The sequence below is a fragment of the Nipponia nippon genome, unplaced genomic scaffold (genome assembly GCF_047370975.1).
Source record: "Nipponia nippon isolate SJK-2023a ecotype South Korea unplaced genomic scaffold, ASM4737097v1 scaffold_8, whole genome shotgun sequence".
Lineage (NCBI taxonomy): Eukaryota > Metazoa > Chordata > Aves > Pelecaniformes > Threskiornithidae > Nipponia > Nipponia nippon.
The window spans coordinates 35,557,577-35,579,567 of record NW_028262402.1 but is presented as its reverse complement, the minus strand read 5'-3'; the positions used below and the strand labels follow the sequence as shown (position 1 = coordinate 35,579,567).

Sequence of the window (21,991 nt, the reverse complement as noted above, 5' to 3'; positions counted from 1 at the left end):
CAGTTTGGGAAGAAAAAAATACAGAGGGAGTCTACCTATTCTTTAGTTACACGCACATGTGTGGACACACACAGATGTATATAAATAAAATTGCAGAGAGAGATTTTAAATTTGTATTACAGTATGAATGCGTTTTTATTCTTCTTGGTTTAAATTTACAAAACTTGTCAGCAAATTTCTGACTAAAAGTTTGGTAATATTTTATTGTAAACTTATAGTCTGTTATTTTACATTTTGAACAGTTTTCCAGCATCTGGCTAAACACTACATAGTCATAAGAGACAAAACTTAATTTCTTATTTGGCATCTTCGCATGTACTATGTATTTTTAAACAGCAAACAAACCAAAATTGCATATGACAATTCTACTTCTTTTAAACATTGTCTCCCTTTCACTAATGTTAACTTGCTTTAGCAAGCTGGTAGAAGGGTAAAGCTTTGCTTTTTTTCAGTTTTCTCTGTATGTTATTGGGTTTTGTTATTTTTTTAATTACCAGTGTGTTTATTTAAGATATTATTATTATTAGAAATCTTACCAGTTAGAATAAAGCTGTATATCACACCTGTGTATTATTTCCATTACCTGTAAGCGAATCTACAAACCTATTTTCATTTGATTTAAACAGGTTACAAATTTGGATCAGAGAGATGACCTTTTGAAGCTTGCAGAGTTTAAGTTAGTTTTGATGTCAGCTGCTCTCAAAATGTTATCAGATGGTTCAATGAATGCTTCAGTCAAGCTGGCAAACTGTACATTAGATGATAAAAGACACTCAATCCAGAAGGCTACACCAAGGTCTGTATTTTGACACAAATTGCTCTTTATTGGAGTTTGACGAAGAGTTCCAAGTGTTTCCATTTTAGTAGCCTGTTAAAACTGCAATTGTTATCATAGAATCATAGAATCATTAAGGTTGGAAAAGACCCTTAAGATCATAGAGTCCAACCGTTCACCTAGCACTGCCAAGTCCACCCCTAAGCTATGTCCTTGAGCACCACGTCTACCCTTCTTTTAAATACCTCCAGGGATGGACACTCAACCACTTCCCCGGGCAGCCTGTTCCAATGCCTGACTACCCTTTCGGTGAAGAAGTTTTTCCTAATATCCAACCTAAACTTCCCCTGAAGTTATGGTATAGGTTGTTCTTGAAGTATATGTTACTGTGGACTTATGCGTCTTACTTGCCTTTTGTTCCCCATGTTGTTTTTGAGACCCCAACATAAATGCTAGAAACAAACTCTAAATATGAAATAAAGCAAACTTTAAATATGAAATTAATAAATGCATATAGAAACAAATTTCACTTTCAGCTTTAATAAATCGCTGGCTAAGTAAGACTAAGTTTTTTTTTCATGAAGGGTAACAAACTTCAGTAAAGTATAATACTTTTGTTATGTAAACAAGGAATTGTGATGGTTTGACTTGTTAAAATTATCAACACCTTTAGTTGCCAATGTATGGGAATCCAGTTAATTTTGAAGTTTTTTAAAATTTATGTTAATGTTTTCATCAGTCGTGTTTTAAAATTTTTGGTGTTACTTTTTAAATTCACTCTTGTTAATGTATTGCAGCTGGAGTGAGAATCTTGAGTGTTTTTTAGTATTTGTGGCTGTTTTTTTATTGTCTCATTAAATGCTGCCTTAATGGTCTTTCAGGATGGTGGAAATGAAACATGGATTTGAAAAGAAGGTTATGGTGGATATAAGCTATAAGCAGGGGAGAGATGGCACTGTTCTTGATGTGATTGTTCAGGAGATATACCTTTGTGCAAGCATGGAGTTTCTACTTACTGTTGCCGATATATTCCTAAAGGCTAATGCAGAAAGTGCTGCTGCACAGAGAAGTCTCAAACAGTCGTTACCTTTAAAGGAACAAGGTACATACTGGAAATACTTAAAAGTTTGTATTTAAATATCCATTTAATTTTGGTATTATAATACTATTTTAAAAATTATAATACTCCTTTTACGCTATTTCTTGTGCTTGTGTGTGTAGAACAGCTCCTTTTAACCATTGATGTTTCTTTCTTTGCATCATGGCAATTGGTTCATGTCCCTTGGTCTTTATTTCCAAATGAAGCTTTGTCTTACCAGACAAAGGAAATATCTAAAAATATATGTCTAAAATAAAATAAAATGGGAAGTGACAATTACAGCTGGCACTCTCTAGGTTTGTTTGGCTATCTTTGCACTTTCAACAAAGTTTATAATGATGATTACCACCATCACCATTTTTATCCTTCCTGAGAATTATGGAGCATATTATATTATGCTTAAATATGATTTCAGCCCGCCAGATATTGCTGCCTAGAAATGTTGTCATTTCACTTGTCCATTTATGCGTGTTTCTCCCTCCATCAGGAATCAGGCTTTTAGCTTGAGTGTCTAATCTGGTCTTTCTAGTGCAGGACCCTGTATCTGACATCAGAAATTAGTCCATTAGAGCATCAGAGCAGGAAATGGGCTACTTATGCTTCCAGACCTCAGGTAGTTCACATCAGGTCTGCCAAGCAAGTCCCTTTTTTTTGGTTTTGTTTTCCTGTACCCTAAATATCTTAGTTGTGTTCACCTCAGCTAGGCCTGCTGTGTTTATCTAGTAGATGAATAAAATCTGAACAAATTAGGAAGTCTTACGTAGAAGTACATTGGTACTGCAAATGGTTACATCAAGCACTAGTAAATGCTGCATTATTTTCCTATGGGAAAATGTGTGTTTTGCTGCTCCAGAGAGCAGAAAACATGTCCACCATTTTCATAAGACCCTATCATAGCTGGCTGGCGTAGATATTTAGTGAAGCTGATGCATTTGCTAGTGTCAGAGGTAATAACAGTGGTGATACTGTTGAAACTGTTGTCCTTTCCATTTTGACAAAGAAGCTTTGTGGAATCTTTTGTGGTATATGAAAGTAATTAGTGCTTTAATTAGAGCTTTAATGGTTTTGTGTCTCCGGTGAGGAGCCTAGAAATAAGTCAGTTGCAGGGATCTACATGTTTTCTGACACCAGTTATGCTAGATCTTATCACTAAATCTTTAAAACTTCTCTGTAAGTTACAAGAGAGATGTACTGACAATTTAATCTTTGAACAATTAATCTGATTTTAATTTATATTTTTGAAGCACCTGTGCAGCCTGTATCTACAATGGAAATGAACATTGTTGTTAAAAATCCAGAGATTGTGTTTGTGGCCGATTTAACAAGAAGCGATGCTCCTGCATTGGTGGTTACAACACAGTGTGAGGTCTTCATTAAAAATAGCCCTGAAAGGTATAGCATGACAGCTGCTGTTAAAGAGATACAAATGAAAGCATGCCCATTTCTTCCAGAAAAAAGGAAAGGGAATGTTACTACGGTGAGTTTGCAAACATCCAGTTTGTATTTAAAAGGTGCTGTGTAACTTACACTACTAGAATGTAGTATATTTCTGAATATTATTTATAACAACTACTTATTTCTGAAGCTTTCATCATTAGAATATATATTACAGATACATGAGTAAAGTTTTGTCGCGAACTTATTTTGTTGATTTTATTCTGTTTCGTCTGATATGCCAAAAGCATTGTCATGTGGCTTTGTATGACAAGCTAAAATTAAAAGCCCAGAGGAGTGAAACGTTAATCATCTCTTATATCCCATGTAAGCCAAATAAATAGAATTTTATGAGTGTACACTATTCCAAATGCAATGTAGTAAATTTGGAATACTTTCAGTCTGAAACTTTGCATTAAATAGCTATGTAACTGAATAACAAAGGGTCACAGACAGAATGGGAAGTATGTATTATGAAATAGATTACTTACGATATGCTGTTCATAAATTCCTTTGTGTTGGGGTCCATAGATCCATTATATTAAAACTGCCTGTTTATAATTTGGCAACAGAATCAGACTTGTTAGTTACTGGCCAGGTGGGAATGCATTGACTCCTGGAGCTTCTTCCAGCTTTTCTGCCTCTACAGCAGCCTATACCTCAGTTAACTCTGTAATGATACTGTTGCATCAGAGAAAAAATGTAATCTGACAGTATATCCAACTGTTATCTGTGTCCTCAGACCACAGATGAATTTTGAAGAATGAGTCTTTTCAGCTCTGCATTAATGCCTCTTACTTTATGGAGCTATGTATGAAAGACCAAATCTATAAGCACGAAGGACTGGGACTCCCACTTCATCTCCTTATCAGATACTTTCATAACAGCTCAGTTTACTCCTGGGGAAGACACAGTCTTCGATTGCATTAATCTGTTGACAGTCTAGTCATTGAAGAAACTGATGCACTTGCACTGATAGCGACAACAGAACGCAAAGTTGCTTGACTTCCATTTCTGTAGCTGTGGCACAAATGTGGCTAGCTTCGTAGAAAGCAATTAGAAGGGTTCACACCAAGCTTTCCCTCTTACAGAATCTCTTTTCTCAGATTGTAGAAACAGAGAAAAAGACCTGTATCTGACAGGATGCTTGTGCTATAAAGAGGGAAAAAACTGCGGAGGACCTTAGTTTTGATGCTTAAAACAGTACCTTCTTTGAAAGATTCAGGAAGTTCTCAAGAGAGTAGTAGAGGTCAAAAAAGAAGACATTCTCTTCAGGTAGAAGCAAAACTGCCCTTTTTGAAAACATGTACATAAGGAAATCTCTGAACCCAGGTTTTCTGTAAACAATGTGGTTTGAGTCTGGGAATATAATCAGAGAAACAGAGATTCAGATGACATTCCATGGCCTCCTTTAGTCAAGAAAGAAAATGTATGATATGAGTTTATATGAAGATTACAAGATTTCTGAAGGCTGGTATTGATGTGAAGATTTTATATTGCCTAAACTTTGGGGACACTAGTGATGGATGAATTAATCCTCCTGATCAACAGATATCCCCAGATACCCAGGAAACTAGCCTCTGGATTTAAAGTAGGACAAGTGATGAGGTTCTTTCTGTACATTTTTCACATGTATCTTTGGTCTAATGAAGAATATGTTATTTTTTTATTCCTGGCTGTAAACAGAAGAAAGAAAAAAAAAAATTTGAGCAGCAGAGGATAAAATAATAATATGGACAAAAAATTCTATTAGATCAAACTCACTTGGGAAAAGTGTTGTAAAACTGATTCAGGGTGTTTCTATGCCCCGAGCATCTGATTCAGATATGGACAGGGATGTCGGGAAAGATTGCAAAATCAATATAGTTTGAAATTACCATTTTTCAAAGACTTATCTTCTCGAGTAGGGACTGGAGAGCAAATTTTCCTGTCAATACAGTATCAGTGGAGTCTGACTACATCTGGGTGCTTTATTAATCACATAGCACTATGGTTTTGTTTATAGTGTACCTTAGATTTAGTTTTGGTAAACCTTGGCAAGTGCGAGTATGCAAGGACTGATTGTAAATTAAAATTGGAACTGAGTGATTGTGACTCAAACAGTGATATTTTTATTCAGGAAAACTGTAACTGTTTTTGCTGTGTTGCTCTTAACTGAAAAATCTAGTTCTCCTCACAAGTCACAGGCATGATGATGCGGTGAAGACATTGAGAATGGCTAAGGTGGTGCTTCTAATAGTTTTTTCTTTAAGTTTGAACACGTTATTAGTGTTCAGATTACTCTTAATTATGAAGAACCAAATAATGGTAACTTTTTCTTGATGCGTAGTATTTAAAACTATATGATTTTTAAAATATGTTTTTTCCCTATTTAACATGTGGTTATACTCTTTTGTATAGGTATTACAGCCTTGTGACTTCTTCTTTGAAATGAAACAGTCAGGTACTAATCCACAGACAGCTGATCTAACGATTAAATCTCTAACAATAAAAGTAGGTGGACTTTTATTGTGTTTTTAGTTCTCTACTACTTCCTGCTCAGGAGGCTTTGAAGTTGCTTGTGGGATATGTTTCTTAAAAAAAATAAAAACAGGAATGACTGAATTGGGGAATTGTTTCTGTTCTTCATCAGGTCACCTACCTGTTTAGCATGTGAAAATAAACAAAAATGAGAACTTAAAATTGTGTCACAATGCTTTGGTTTTGGAATTTGTGTTTTATAAAATGGCCTGATGTGCAGAGATAGGTTTTGAAGTGTTCAGATAGAGTGTTGGATGATGTAGTTTAGAAAGCTCCCATCTGGAGGAAAGGCAGGGGTTGAAAATCTGAATAGGTTGAACTATAGCTTGTGGAAAGGAATGAGTTTTCAAACGTAAGAGTCCTGTAGAGAACAGAAGTGTTTTGTTAGTGTAACATATTCATTATAATTTTGTGTCTGAAAGCGACTGACTGTTTCCTGTACTAGCTTCTCATTTCCAATTATTTCAACTTCTTATTTGTAGGTTTCACCAATAATCATAAACACTGTAATTACTATTACATCAGCCCTTTATCAAACTGCAGAAACAACAGAAGAAATAAGTCAAATTCCTCCAGACTTGTGGAATAAGAAAGATATAAAAAATCTAAAACTGTGGTTTCTTGAAGAATCGAATGAAAATGAAGATACAAATCCAACCACTGAACTGGTTCCCACAGGAGAGTCATTGAAAATGAGTATAGAATCTGTTTTTCTAACACTTGAAGCTGGTGTTGGGCACCGAACTGTACCAATGCTTTTAGCCAAGTCTTCATTTCTTGGAGAAGTCAAAAACTGGAGTACTCTAATCAACCTACGTTCTCGTCTTGAGCTAGAGGTGAGGAATCCTACATAAGAAAAAATTTTCTTAAGATATTAAACCTGTTATGTTATTTAGACAATAAAAAGAATCTATATTTGATGGCTAAACTCCTGCAGATACATGTTGTGGGAGCAGGATGGGTATGAGGTGTTAAAGTCGTTAAAATGAAAATCTAATGCATTAGATGTAATGTATTAATGGCAGTAATTGGTGTTATACAATCTCACAGTTACACTGTATACAAGTTCCCAAAGACCCGTTGCATCAATATTAAATTTTGGAGTAGTAACTGGCTAAAACTTTTTGACAATCTTAATTTAAGGTTACAGGAGAATATATTCATGTGTCATTTCTATAAAATACTATGTGGTACCAGTATTGTACATGAAACAACAAACTGGTTCATATTTGGAAATTAGTGACATGAAATTCAGTAGTTGTTTTAGGTAGATTTTTCCTTATTTATAGTGCTTTAGACTTCCAGTGCCTACAGTTCAAGCCAAAATGATATTTTAAATGACACACCTTATAACCACTTATTTGAAAGTGGGTCTTTGCGGTAGAGACTTAGCTGCCTTGTTTATTTCTCTAATGCATTTGCTTCATCTTATGGTGGGAGCTGAAAGGCAATCCAATTATAAATGTTTTATGTTACCAAAGTAATTAATATATTTGTAAATCAGAATTTTTAGTCTTTTAAAATCTCTAGAGCTTTCATTGATTTAACAGTTGTATATAATTTCCTACTTCTGCATTTCAATAGGTACACTATTTTAATGAGATGTTTGGGGTGTGGGAACCCTTGCTTGAACCACTAGAAGTTGAGAAGACTGATTTATTTAAACCATGGATTCTTGATATCAAGGTATATTTTCCAGAGCTGAACTCAAATCTTCCATTTCAATACCTTAGAAAAAAAAAATGCTCTGCACCTTTCATTGCTGAGACTAATCTAACAATTTTGTTCTTTCTTGTTGGTTACTGAGACTTTTTTTCCCAATTAGTGAATGAAGCCAGATCTTGCATGCATGAAGATCCAGACTCTCAGATCTTTTAAATAGTCTTTCAGGTGACAAGAAGATTTGATTCCAGTTGCACTAGATAATCATAATGGCTTTATATCAGTTTCTCTAAAGTTAGGTCATATGCTAATGATGCATTCAGTGATTTGGAAAGATAGACCACCCATCTAGTTCCACAGTAGTATCTGTAGCAGAAATTTATTCGAAATAATGATACCTGTTACTGACTAGCACAAAGTGCACTGTGGGAATAGTGCTGTTACCACTTCAGTTGTGTCTTTCATAAGGAAATAGTCCAGATTTTAATCTCAAAGTAGATAAGCATTTATCTAAGGAAGGGAGGTGCCTTCTGTCTTAACTATTTTATTGCATCGTTTTCTGATTTTTTTTTTCAAAACTTTTCAAGTATTTTTAGCCTGAGAGGTTCTTAGAATGGAATGCGCTTTTCCTAGGACTGTCATTATCAAACAACTTGCTACAGCAATGGCCTCAGAAGGGTAAAGATTGTGGACTGAGATATTGCAATTAAGAAATTGCTGTTAAAAATATTCCTAAGAATTTTCTAGAGAGGTATGAGACCTAATGCAGGAGAAAGGTAGAAGATAGTGAGTCAAATCTCATATATTCTTGCCCAGATTTGAAATATAACACTTGGAAATGCATAATTTCCCGAAATGTTGAAAGCCAGGAAAATATATTGCATGTGATTTTTATTTTTTTCCTTCAAGCAAATGAAAACATAAAAAATAAGTATTTGGTTTGGAAGCATATAAAGACTAAATTTGGGGTTACTGTTTTAAGAATAAGAAATCAATTATGTGTAATAGTTTTTACACAGTGTTCTTGGATATGCTAAGATTAATGTTTTCGCACGGCACTTACTGGATATGTTAGTTAGTATATAAGCGTATGTTCTTTATTTTTGAATAATCATAAGTTTAGCTATTGTTATTGGAATTTCATTGACTTCTGAAATATATCTTTTGCCTCTTGCCTTCTTTATTCTCTCCTTCTTTTGCTTTTATTTGAGAATAAAAACATGAACAAGGAAAACCATGTTTTTTAAGTTGGAAAACCATGGCAGGACATAGACATGGGAAAGGGATAGAAAAAGAGTCTTGAGGTGAAACGTACTTCTACAGAAGGAGTGGCCAGATAAGAATTCTTTAAAAATCTCCTTTCAGATGAAGAAGAAGGCTAAAAAAGCGTTGGTTGAATCAGATGCAGAAGAAGAAGAAAACTACAAAGTTCCAGAATATAAAACAGTAATAAATGTTTCCTCAAAAGACCAGCTAAACATTACACTATCCAAATGTGGGCTACAAATGTTGAGTAACTTGGGCACGGTAAGAAAGATTACTTAACTAGGCAATGTCAGAGTTGTTAAATCAACGTTTGCACAAATCGTCTTGATGAAGTCTTACTCACTATATTTGTGTTTTGTATCTATGCTTTGCTTCCTAGGCATTTGCTGAAGCAGCTAGTCAGACTTCAGACATCTTCAAAAAAGACCGAGCACCATTTGTAATAATAAATTCTTTAGGACTTCCCATCACTGTCTCGCCTAGCGATTCCTTTAGTGTCCTTAATGTTGAATTTGGAGCAAAAATATTTCATTTAAGAGATGGAGAGAATTTAAATATGGAATTTGTTAGAACTAAAAGTGAGAGTGACCAGTTCACAGCAATGACAAGTCTAAGCAGCAAGAGGTTTTACATTCAGATCTGTAAGTTCCAAAGTTCATACATCTTCTGTTTTTATCAATAGTGCATGATGCATAATACTGCATCTTGTACAGGTCAATAAGTATTGGGGACTACATAACATGAAAGGAGTGTTTCTTTGGATTCTAAATGCGTGGCAGTATTTGAAATCCTGCTTTAGTCTTCACAGATAAATGTTATATGTATCATGCGTGTTAATTTTTGTAGCATAAATTTTCTACTGTGATAAATTATTTAGGTAACTAACTTCATAATTTTACTGCAACCAAATATTTTTGTTTGTATTCACACATTAATGCAGAATTAAGCCACCCAAAATAATTTTTTTGTAGAATTCTGAGGCTTGTATATATTTGTGTTCATAGAAGTTACTCTTAAAGGGGATGTTTTTAAGAAAAGATTGTTTTAAATAATTTAAAGTAAAACACAGTTAAAGCTAGAAGTAAAATTTATTTTTAGTATTTTAATGGTGTATATGTTAACAATTTAAGTTGATTTATTGTAACAATTGGCAGTTTTTCAAAACTGATTTTTCAAACTGGTCTTGACCATGTGATTTATTAGTTGAATTGTTTTTGCAATATAGATGAGCTGTACCTTGTTAATAAGCCATTACATCTTGTAAGCATTTCTCATTAGGCACTAATTTTATTTGCAGTGGCAAAACGCACTTAAATATTTGAGTGATGGACTAATCTACTCCCTTTAGTGTGGCGAAAAAAGAATCTTTGCTGTTTCTGTAGTAACACTGCAAGGTTGTCATATTAAAAGTGGTGATTGTACTTTTTCATCCACTTTAAATTTTTGCTTTTAATAGATTGAATGATACAGAAAATTCTATTGAATGCATATTTCTGTATTTCGAATATATCTTTCTGCTCCTTTTGAATCTTCCATTTCTCATCTTGTGAATTCTAGGTCCACATAATCATTCCACTGTGGAAAAGATTCCATTGACAAAAGTGGGTCGATGTATTTACAGAGTGAGACACGAGGAATCAGGTGTTGAAAGGTCCATTGTCTGCCAAATTGATACTGTTGAAGGAAGCAAGATGATAACTATACGTTCTCCTATTCAGGTTATTATATTTCCATACATTATAATTTCATTATGATTTTAATTTTCTAATCAATGAAAATGATCTGTAGTCTTTAAATAAACATTTAAAAAAATGTATTTTAAAAATTTATCTGAAGAATTCATATCACTTGGCTGTTGTGTAGTATAAGGCAGTTTAGAAGAGAAGTGACAGAGAGTGGGGTGGGAGTGGAAATAGACCAGATTTTAGATCAGGATAATTCATCAGTAATGTTTTCTAATACTAGCTCTAATTTCAGTCTTGTTGAACTATTTGCTTTGTGTGAAGTGATTAAACCTCTCTTAACCTTACCTTGGTTCTGCAAGGTTATCCTTTTATCAGATTATTTTTCTTCATCCTGTACCATTGATTCATGAATTTCAAATTTAGTACCAAGTCAGCAGAAGAGTGAGCCCTTTGAGCATATATCTTTTTTGATTGAAGAGTATTTTTGCTAGACATTACATAGTTTACAAATACAGCGATCGTCCAGATATTAGTGTTCTATAGTGATCGTGTCCCTGTTACATTTCACTTGCTGCTTTTGCCCAAAGTAGTTTATGACTTGGTTAATAACCAGATTTACTGTTTTATTCTTCCTTAAGTGAAATATATTTTTCCAGAGCTAATAATGCCATTAAATTTACCCTGAAATAAAAAAGATAATGTTTGCAAAGAACAAGAGAACTGTATGCCCCCCAAATTATAATGGGCATCGATGGTTTAACCTTAAATAAATATTTGACTTCCCTTGTGTTTTCTGCCGTATGAATTTTGACACACACGCCCCTGTATCTGTTACAGTTTTAGGAGAAAGTTCTTTGGAAAGTTATTATATAGTTCAGATTTACTTGTCTTTGGTTTTATAGGGCTTTATGTTTCTCCTTGAAAAGAGTTTTACAGCTAATGTATTAATTTAATAATTAAAATATAGCATTAAATTGTACAACCAAATCATTAAGGTATTAGAGACAGTTCTTTTGAAATACCTGACCTTGAATGGTAAATGGGTGAAATGATCATGAGAGAGTTTTCACGCTGTGCTCTATTAGGCTCAAAACATTTTACCTTTCAAGTTTTTCCTAATGTGTGTTGCTGGATTTTTATTTCACATAGATAAGGAATCATTTTTCAATCCCGTTAAATATTTTTGATGAAGGAAGATGTTTAGGGACTGCTTCACCAGAAAATGAATTCAGCATACCATTGTCCTCTTACAGGTACTTTATTGCATTGTTCTTTTATCATGGATTATGTTTATATATTGTTGATTATCGTATCTATACAAGTACGCTAACTTTTTTTTTTCCCTTTGCTACCTAATACTGTAATTAATACTGTACTATCATTGTTGGGTAGGATCTTCTCAGAGCATCTAGGCTGACTTAAACAGAATACTGTTTAATTCTTGAAATGGAAATCTTTTGAAATCCATTTTACCAAACAAATTAGCTAAGTTACTTTAAGAATCTGAGCCCAGGTGCTTCTGGAACACAGTGACTGTTACCCACACAGTACAGACTTTTTTTCTTAGTGAAGTGATGTCTAGTGATGTATTACAGCTTTTTTTTTTTTTTTTTTTGTAAAAAGGCATCTTTGTTTTTTGTGATTCTGAAGTAAAAAACTGAAACTAATACACTTAAACTCTATTGCAGATGTAGGAAAAGACTTGTCAACCTTAGAAAGACTTGGCTTCCAGCGTAGCTATGCTATTAGCACCTTCAAGCTAATACACACTTAAAACCTGCAATGAGCTTGTATGTACAGTTTAGCTGAACTGTCACCAACTTTTAGGCAGATAAGTTTGCTTTGATTGTTTTTTATGATTACAGAGGCTTTTTCCTTCTGTTTTCTCCCACTCTCCCCATTTTTTTAAGGTGACAGCTGTGTATCTTTTTCGTTTAATAAGTTACACTTTATTGTAGATAATGTAAGTTCATTAATATTTCTAACTATCTGTATTATATTTAGTAAGGTTTAGTGACATTCTGATTCATTGCACAGATATATGGGTGAGTTCCACTAGGCAGTCAGGAAATGTTTACTAACAAAAATCTTCAGTCAAGGAGCAGCTGATTGAATTAAAACAGTTGCCTTACAAAACCTATGTGTGTAAATAATCCATAAACTTAATTCTTTATATGACTGGAAAGAAGGGCACTTTCTGCAGATGTGTCATTGGGGTGAATTGTTTATCCAGACCTTTTGCTCGGAACAGGAATATAGCAGCACTTGTAAGGGAATTCAGTTGCCTCTTCGTAAGAATCTCCAATAGTCCCTTGTTTGCAAGGGAAGCATGCAGAGGTATCGAACAAAAAACCCCAACTGGTACAATTCCATGAACTTTTGGGATCCAGACCACCTTTTGCTTCCTCCTTTAAGCAAGATAAAGGCAGGCAATGAATTACGGTCAGAAGTCTTCCAAAATCCATATAATACCAGAACGTTAGTGTTGCGTAGTACTTTTTCATAATTGAAAAATTCAATTTCATATTGAATGTTTAACAAACGTTCTAATTTACAGATCCGTACTGAGTTTGCAACCGCTAGCCAATGAAAATGGAGTGAATGGAGAATACGATATGTGTGAAGGAATTACATTTGATGAAATTATGAAAAATGTTGACAGTTTATTACAAAGGAAATGCCAGTCTGTGAGGTCAACTAACCACTCACTTATCATCAATATTGTTCCTGTAAAAGACACGTTGACATCTTCATTATGTGCAGAAGATCAATGGGATTTTCCATATGTTGTTCATTTATGGCCTTCTGTTCTTCTCCGCAATCTCCTTCCTTATCAAATTACTTATTCTGTAGAGGTAATTCCTTAATGTTTAAATTTTTTGTGATGTTTCACACCTATGATATGAAAGCCAACCAGCTGTTTGAAATATGTTTATAACTGGATATTAAAAGAAAGGGCTTCTCTTACAGTATATGTGAAGCGAGTTTACAGATCATGTAAGGGCAAGTCTGTATCTATAGAAATGAAACAGTACCAGAATGTGAAAAGTGGTGGTATTAGTCAGTAGTACTAAGTCATGCTTTAGATATGTATGCAAAGTAAAACTTACACTGTACCAGTTTAGCCCTGTGAGAATCACTGCCTGTGACTACTTAAACAGTCTAGTTTTTCCTGTGAATTATGACTGCCTCAAGTGACATAAGTGGGTCAGCTTACAGTAGCATTTTACGTGCTGTCGCTGTCACGTCACTGACTTTTAGCAGTAGCACGGTTTTAACGAATTCTCACAGGCCTGCCTTTTTGTCAGGATTTGGCTTGAAATGCAGCCTACTGCCAGACTTTATATTATTTTCACATGAAATTAAACGATTAGATGCACTTTGACTCTTAATAGGCATTAATTCCAGGGCCAGATGAGAGCCAGTCTCAAGTAAAACACCTAAAACATGTACAGTGTGGAGACTGGTTTCTCAGTAGTAAATGTTTCATTCTGTGGATCTTCTATGGTTGTGTCCCACTGCTTACAGATGTAGACTTAGGACAACAGAAATATAGATGGGAGACACCAAAACTTTTTTTTTTTTCAGATAGTCTTAATATTTAGTATTTGGACCAAATAGTAGAATTTAATCATAAAAGTTTGTCACAAATGCACAATTACTAGAGCTAGAGACCATGGCCTCTATCAAACGTATGGAAGTAACACTCTTTTCTATGTCTTACAAATTTCAATTTAGTGAAAGAAATACTGAGTTGAGGAAGTCTGTCATTTAAGCATGTTTATGTATTTGAATGTGGTGACAGATTTTTGTGTGTGTGTGTGTTTGTTAAATATTGATGACCATGCATAGGTTTTCTTCTGTAAAATGTTGTATTAAGGTAGAAGTTTAAGAATGTAACACAGTTAAATAGCATAATAAGCATTTTAAAATTTTGCCTAAATAACTTGTATCTTAATTTTCAAAGCTAGGTAGAAAATAAAAGTTGATAGGAATTTTGAGTGTGACTCATGTAAATGTACGCTATTTCTTTTTGGTTTATTTTTTTTTAAAGGGAAATGGGAACAAATATGACGCTCTACAAGAAGGATGTTCAGCCCAGATCCATAATGCAGTCTTGGATCAAACAAAACTAGATTTGCAGTTGCTTAACTATCTTGATCAAAATTGGAAAAGTGAGTACCATATAAAAAGCAATCTGCCGGACATCAGCTTCACGACGTTTTACTGCATCACGGAGTTGGATAAGACTGAATTGGATATTGCTGTCCATGTGACCTACACAACTGGGCAGATGGTTATAGCAATTCACAGTCCGTACTGGATGGTAAATAAAACCGGTCGAATGTTGCAATACAAAGCTGATGGTATTCACCGCAAGCATCCTCCGGATTACAAAAAGCCACTCCTTTTTTCTTTCCAGCCCAAAAACTTCCTCCAAAATAACAAGGTATTATATTTCGTAAAACCTGATAGCTCTGTACTCCCCTATGTTGTTTTATGTAAGCATTTTTACATTTTTAAAGTTATCTACACTATGCTATGCTCTGTAAAGGGCATGAAACCTACAATATCTCTGTCTAAAGACAGAATATTTTAAATAAGTGTTGTCAGATATGCTTGAGATGGGAAATTTACATTGTCAAAGGTATTGTTAAGAAAGAGATTCTCATCTTTGAGAGGAATAAAACTCACTGAGAAGGGCTTCCTAAATAAAAGAATTTCCTTTATTCCATTTAAGCTGCATCGATAAAGGTCCTTATTCTAAATAAGACATAGAAGTTGTGTAAGAAATGTAAAGCTGTGGTACTTGAAAAATGAATGCTTGCAGTGGTGGTTAGTAATTGGTAGTAAGCTAAGGTTAAGATGCAGTTTACCATTTGAGTCTGCTATGTGAGTTTTTTAATGCTGAATATTACTGATGGATGAATGATATGAGAGAGATTGCAAGACTGTGTTGATTTGCCTTTGAGATTTTAATTGTGATAAGTTTCAGAAAGGATCCTTATGTGGTTGCTTCCTGTGGAGTATTTTACACTTCTAATGCTTAGTCCACATAGCTTATAACTAAGGGTGGTAGAAAATATCTTTGCGAGGTGATAACTGGCAGTTGTTATGTCTTGACTTTTTAATAGAAACACCAGTATTTCCAGTATGCACTTATGTATGTGTGTATATATATATATACACACACACACACATACACACACACATACTTTATATATGATTTTGAATGTTGTCAGTGTCTGTAAGTTAAAAATTAATTCAGGGTCCTTCTTCATAGGTGCAACTTATGGTAACTGACAGTGAACTGTCTGATCAGTTTTCACTGGACACTGTTGGAAGTCATGGTTCTGTGAAATGCAAGAGTCATAAAAAGGAATATCAAGTGAGTTAAATTAATCTTTCAAGTTCATTACTTTCAGGGGATATAAATGAGGTAAGAAAAGAACAGTATACTTCTAACCATGTCTTTCTATTCACAGGTTGGTGTCACCATAAACATCAGCAGTTTTAATATTACTAGAATTGTAACTTTCACTCCATTTTTTATGATCTCGAATAGAAGCAAATACACTTTGGAAGTAGCTGAAGAAGGCAAGGAAAAATGGATTCCCATTGTCTTGCAACAGGTAAACTTATAAAGGAAGCTATTCTGAGTTGTTTCTGTAAGGAAAAAAAAATTGGTTTGAACACTCACTGATGGAAAATATGAGCCATGCATAGTTTCAATGACAATGTCTGAATATATCGTGCTTTTTCAATTAATTATCTGTGTCCTGTTACCTTTTCTCAGTGTTGCTTTAGGACATACTGTAAAGTTGGTTTACGTTGTAATTAGAATGTTTTCTCTGTTACCTGCATCATAAATAGTATGAGAAAAAGACGTGTACTGTTACTATATTCTCTCTCTCTGTGCAGTGGCACTGAAACTTCTGTTCAGTTTTTGCAGTGGTATCTGATAGAGTGGTTTGGCTGACCTGGTACATGTCTTGCCACTTTCATATAGGAAGAAAATCCCTCATGTGGATCAGTTCAGATAGCTCCAATCTGTTCATCTGGGACTAGTCTCTGTGCAGTTTTTTAGTGCTTAATGCATCATTTCTAGAGAGGGATCGCTGGCCCCCAGGCCAAGTGGTGAGGAAGTGGCTTTTGGGCTTTTGTCTATGCTGCAGACATCTAGACTGTTGCAGACTGGACATGCGGCTTGGCTGTTTGCAGTACAGTATCCCACAATTATCTTTCGTATGTGTTTTGAGTTTTGAGGCCGTCATGCCTTCCTTCAGGACATGCAGGAAAAGCAATGCCTCTTTGGGGTAGTGTTGGAGGTCTATGAAAGCTGAAAGTGAACCATGCTTCTGGGGAAGAGTGAAATCTCCCTCCTTCCCTTCCAATGAGTCTTGAAAAGAGCATGTCCAGAACAGAGACAGAGTGTAGCCTAACAAATAGTGCAGCTGGAGGCCCTCTCGCTTTTCTTTAGCGTTGTAGGTACTCCAAACGGTTACCAAAAATGCTTGCAAACTAAAATACCAAAGTTAAAAGAATATTTTAAATCAGATTTGTAACCAGATCTTTTTGTTACATTTTTGGTACCTTCAACATGCTCCAAGTGTGCATTTTATCTTTTATGATTATGGAAGAGAAATACTATTGAAGTATCATTATTTCACTTTATGAAATTGACACTACTTACTTGCTCTTTGTTGTCATTGTTCAATTGTGATTTTTGTTAGGTGTACACAATGAGGTTTAGATCTTTAAGTCCATTCAGCTTCCCATAATGTTTATCATTATTTTCAAAAGAGTTTCTTTGCTTTTACTCAAGAATAGGCTGTTTGCCATAAGCCTACACATTTGCTCTGTTTCCTAATATTATGATGTTCCTCTGAACCAAACTTTTGTTTGACTCTGTGTAGGTTTTGGGTTCTTTACATGCATGATTCCTCATCTAGTTCATTGATAAAGTTCTGAAATGGCAAAGGTGCCCATGTGTAGTTCAAATACATTGCTACATATGTAATCTGTGGTTTTCCTGTGTTGGCTGCTTTATTGATATCCTTACAGAATTTTCTAGCTTGTCCCCAGGTGTTTCATAATTGTATGAATTGATCTTAGTCTCCTTTCAGTTATCAAGTATCAAAGGAGGACTTTGTAGATTTTAGGATCACTCCTAATATCTTTTGAAAGATTAGATATGGCAGTTTATCAGATGGTCAACAGAGGAATCTGTATCCCCTCCTAAATTATTCCAGACTTCACTCCTAAAATTGCTTGCCGTTCCACACTGTGTCAATATTTTCCCTTTTGATACACAGTCTCTAAAAAATCTGTGCTGTGACAGTTAAGTCTGCCAAGGTTGTTCATTTGTAACCCTGTTGCTCAGTCCAGTATGTTTCCTATCCCTTCTAAATCTAGGCAGAGTCCAGCCACTATTGATCTATCTTTGGGCATGCAGGACAGATTTCCAGGAACAAGATCCCATCTGATCCTGTTCTTGAGATATGAAACTCTGCTACTATGCTAACCTAGATTTTTTTTTTTTTTAATTAATGCCTGTGATTTTTTTGAGTACTTCTCACTTTACTCTTTTACATTAGGTTGATCTTCAAAAAACCAACAAGCTTATTGATATGCTAATTCATATCTCTGCTTGCTCCCTCTCCCCCATCCTATTTTTGTCGCTTCAAGTTAAGCAGAGTCCTTCCTGCTGCTTTTCTTTATTATCCATTCTTCTTTCTTAGTGACAGATAGCCTGTCCTCTCAGCGGAAAAAAGCAATGCTTGTATAGAACCCATCTCCTCTTGGACATGTTCCCTGTCTGGAAAGCGGTCAATCTATCAGAAACTTTAATTAGTATTTTTAGAAAAATCCATTGTTCTTCAAATGTTGTAATAGAAGTTGTTGGACAGTGATTACTATGAAATGGCTTGCCAAGGACAGTCCTTTGAATTAGGTATAGCACAAGACAGTTGACCAACAGACATATTTAGGGAAAGAAAGAAGGAAAACATTGCCAAAGGCTGTACATGAGACCACTGCTAAATATAAATTAAAGATCCTATTATGGAGTGGAGATTGTTGTATAAATATAATATCTAGTGAAGCACGTAGCAAGTGTGTGGCAAAACATTTGGAAACAGCATCATTGTGTGACACGTTCTGTGCCTAAAGACTGTTGCAAAAATTTTTTTTTCAGTTCTCTGTGGTTGATTCTATAACTTCTTGTTTAGCCAATCCTTTTTACTTATATTGGTTTTGATTTTAAACTTGCATTTACTGTTGACTGATTCTCCTTGAATTTCCTTTGAGCTCTCTTAATTTCCATGTTGAGACTTACTGGCTGTGGTTTATGCGAGTTTACAACACAATTTAAATTTCCTTTTTCCATAGGATACACATTGATGTAGATAACACCTTCAATCTTGCTGTTTAACTGTATTTTTTTCCTTTGTCTTCCTGCTTCCTGTGGTGTGAGAAACAATGGGAAAGGGAACTTAGTGGCATGGTAAGTTGGTGAACTAGTCTTTCACCACTAAAGATTTAATTCTAGGATTCAGATGCAGTTAAATATAAACATCTCATTCCTTAAGCTATGTTGGAGAAAGATGCTCCTGAAGTTTTGGGTGTTGCAGGTGAACAGTTTGAAATACAGGAAAACTGGTCTATCTAGACAGATTGCGGCTTTTGCTGGTTGAGAGTTATTGTTAATCATAGCTTGTTCCTGTGGCAGGACTCTCTTAATTAGTTGGAAACTTTTCATTACTTACAATTAAAACGTCTGTCTTCTCTGCCTCCTTGTCTTACCCATTTGGTGTGTAAACTATGGAAAAGAGATTGTCTGTGGGATTTTTAAACCCAGAATGGCTGTGATTTCAGTCGTGAATGTGAATAGCAGAACGTGCTGTCTGATTTAGCTGCCTAATGCTTCATATTTTATTGATATATGTATTATACCCACATTATGTGTGTGTATATGTATGTGTACATGTATTATATATATATATAATATTTATATATACATATAAATTATATTATATATATAAGTATATTATATATATATGTATATATAAAGTATTTCAAAAGAACAGGTAGTATGCTGATGTCCTGGTTACTCAAGTTACTATGGGGTGTATTTATGCTAATATCCTATTTTTGTCATTGTCACTGTAAGATTGATTTGTAATTTATACTTATTTGGCAAGAAGTCTTTTAATGGAAGAACAGTTTTGTCAATTGATTTTTTTTTTTTTTTTTTTTTTTGGTAACAAGCTTGGCCATTTCAGTGTTGTAGCCATGCCCAGCTTTATACTCTGGATTTCATATACATTATCCATTTTGAATCTACTTCTTCATGTGAATATGAAGTCTTAATGTTTTCACTTTTAGCTCCTTAACTCCTCGGTTTCTTCACTGTAGTCTGAATTATTTCTGACTTCCTTTCAGTTTATTGTGTTCAGGTAAGTAATTACATTTAGGTTTTTTAATAGAGTTTCTGATCCAACTCACTACACTTTTGGGTAGAATTTTAGTAGGTGAACTTCGGGCTAAAGTGAATGCCATTTAACATCTAGTTTGTTTTCTCACTTACTTTAAAATATCTGATTTTTTTTTTCTAGTGCATTCCTTTTTGGCCTGAAAATGATGCCAACAAACTGCTTGTTAGAGTTGAAAATTCTAACCTCCCCCCAAAGAAGATAAATTTTGATAAGCAAGAAAACTGTCTGCTACTGCATTTGGACAACAAGGTAAATGGTTGCCTCTGGAAAATAGATAAAACAACATAAGTAACAGTTTCATATCCATTCTCAAAACTTTTGGTCTTCCCATACAATCAAGTATTGGAAAACCTTAGCCGGGGAAAAGATTATGTGCGTGCAAGTGTATTATTCTCATTCTCATGCTCTCTCTTTCCTGTGTGTGTACACGCAGATATAAGTAGGTGTTTTAAGTGCTTCTCTGCGAAGCAGGTTTGTAGAAGCTGAAACAGATTGTTTTGCTAGTGTTCTCTAGCTGAGGCTGGGAAGTATTTACATCAGTTCTAAAGTAACACTATGTTACTTTGAAAAGTAACTTTGACTCCACTAAATTCAGTTCTATGATGCATGTAGACTCATCTAGTCATAGTTTTTAAATATATGAGTGTTTTCAATAGTAGAACGTTTTGGAGGTCATTAATGCGTATGAATGGTTCAAGGATGATTCCTCTACTACCAGCCTAAATTTTGACAGTACAGAACTCCTCCATAGTTTTGATTACTAAGTGCAATGCCTGTTACCTAGTAGTTAGATCAGGGAACTATTTTAAAGATATATTAAAACAGGTTGTTTGTTTGACTATTTGATGGTTTTATCTTATGAGAGTAAAAGTTTTCCAAGATACTTAAATTGCATTTGCTTTATTAGAAATTAATTCCACTGTTATTTACTTTATAATTTTTACATCTGATAGCTTGGAGGAATTACAGTGGATGTTAACCTGACTGAACATTCTACAGTAATTACCTTTTCTAATTATCATGATGGCGCAGCTCCATTTCTGTTGATAAACCATACTAAAGAGGAAATTATTGAGTATGGACAAAGGTATGTAAGAATTTTAGTGTGGATGTCTGCATAGAGACGTGTGAACTGTTACTGCATGTATTGTAAGCATGCCTGTTTCTTAAGAAGCCTATTTTTTAAGAAATTGCTGTTTAATTTTGTCAGAGCACCCAAAAATCTCTTGTTTTATAAATTGAGGAGAATGAGTTGTTAACAGAGCAGTGTTATGTAGTGCTAGGTGCCTGTTTCAATAAGTAAAGAAGCCGTTTTGTGAGCTAAAGAAGCTCTCTGATCTCTTTTTATATGAATTTTGTGGCCTTGCCCTCCACATTCCTGATGGGAGCAAAGGATGTGCTTGGCTTTTCTGGAATTGTGCAGGTGCTGACTGTGCAGAATAAGTAACAAATGACTTGTAAATGTAATTAGATTTGAGACTTCTACTATTCTATCATATTTAGTTGAGCTTTAGCTGAAAGAATGGGTTAAAAAGTTACGGGAGAGATGAGGGAATGGACTGAAAAATGGGTAGGTAGTTACATAAATTTTATCAAGCCAGACAAAAACTAAGATTATTTTAAGAAATATGAATTATCTGCAATCAGTGAAAATTTGTTTCTGCACCTCCATGCAGCTATACCAGTTCTGTTCTCAAGCTGGAATGTCTTTGCAATGCTTTGCTACTGCATGCAGATACTGTGCAGTGCTGAGAAGTGTAAGCATATCTGCAGCATTCTTGACCTATTTCTTTTTAAAAGCTGAACAGCCTCTACTGTTTTTTCCTTTCAGTCAATCAGAGCAGTGTTTAAATATTTTTACTTGAAAAGTGGAAGAGCTGGTAATCAAATTAAGCTTGCAGCTGCATGTTCCTGTTTGTCTGAAGGATACCTTCAATTGTTTGCTTTGGTTTTTATCTATAAAGATTAGTAAGTTTTATCTTTTTAGCTTTATCTTTTGGGCATCCCTAGTGTAAATTTACTAAGTTGTTATGTAACTTTTGTAATGAACTAT

At 34.6% G+C, this 21,991-nt stretch overlaps 1 protein-coding gene across 5 annotated transcripts in view; it reads left to right on the top strand.

Annotated features, from left to right (window-relative positions):
• The window catches only part of VPS13A (vacuolar protein sorting 13 homolog A), a 112,024-nt gene that overhangs the window by 55,571 nt on the left and 34,462 nt on the right, over positions 1-21,991 (top strand). For 3 of the 5 annotated variants that reach the window (XM_087742756.1, XM_087742754.1, XM_087742757.1), the window contains exons 37-53: positions 627-796; positions 1,657-1,877; positions 3,119-3,351; positions 5,709-5,801; positions 6,311-6,664; positions 7,413-7,514; positions 8,856-9,017; positions 9,136-9,397; positions 10,314-10,474; positions 11,591-11,694; positions 12,999-13,296; positions 14,496-14,891; positions 15,726-15,830; positions 15,928-16,074; positions 18,909-18,947; positions 20,059-20,187; positions 20,892-21,025. In XM_087742756.1, the coding sequence (XP_087598882.1) occupies positions 627-796; positions 1,657-1,877; positions 3,119-3,351; positions 5,709-5,801; positions 6,311-6,664; positions 7,413-7,514; positions 8,856-9,017; positions 9,136-9,397; positions 10,314-10,474; positions 11,591-11,694; positions 12,999-13,296; positions 14,496-14,891; positions 15,726-15,830; positions 15,928-16,074; positions 18,909-18,947; positions 20,059-20,187; positions 20,892-21,025 (3,110 nt within the window). The remainder of the gene's footprint in view (positions 1-626; positions 797-1,656; positions 1,878-3,118; positions 3,352-5,708; positions 5,802-6,310; positions 6,665-7,412; positions 7,515-8,855; positions 9,018-9,135; positions 9,398-10,313; positions 10,475-11,590; positions 11,695-12,998; positions 13,297-14,495; positions 14,892-15,725; positions 15,831-15,927; positions 16,075-18,908; positions 18,948-20,058; positions 20,188-20,891; positions 21,026-21,991) is intronic. The other 2 variants (XM_087742755.1, XM_087742758.1) reach the window with 1 other exon arrangement.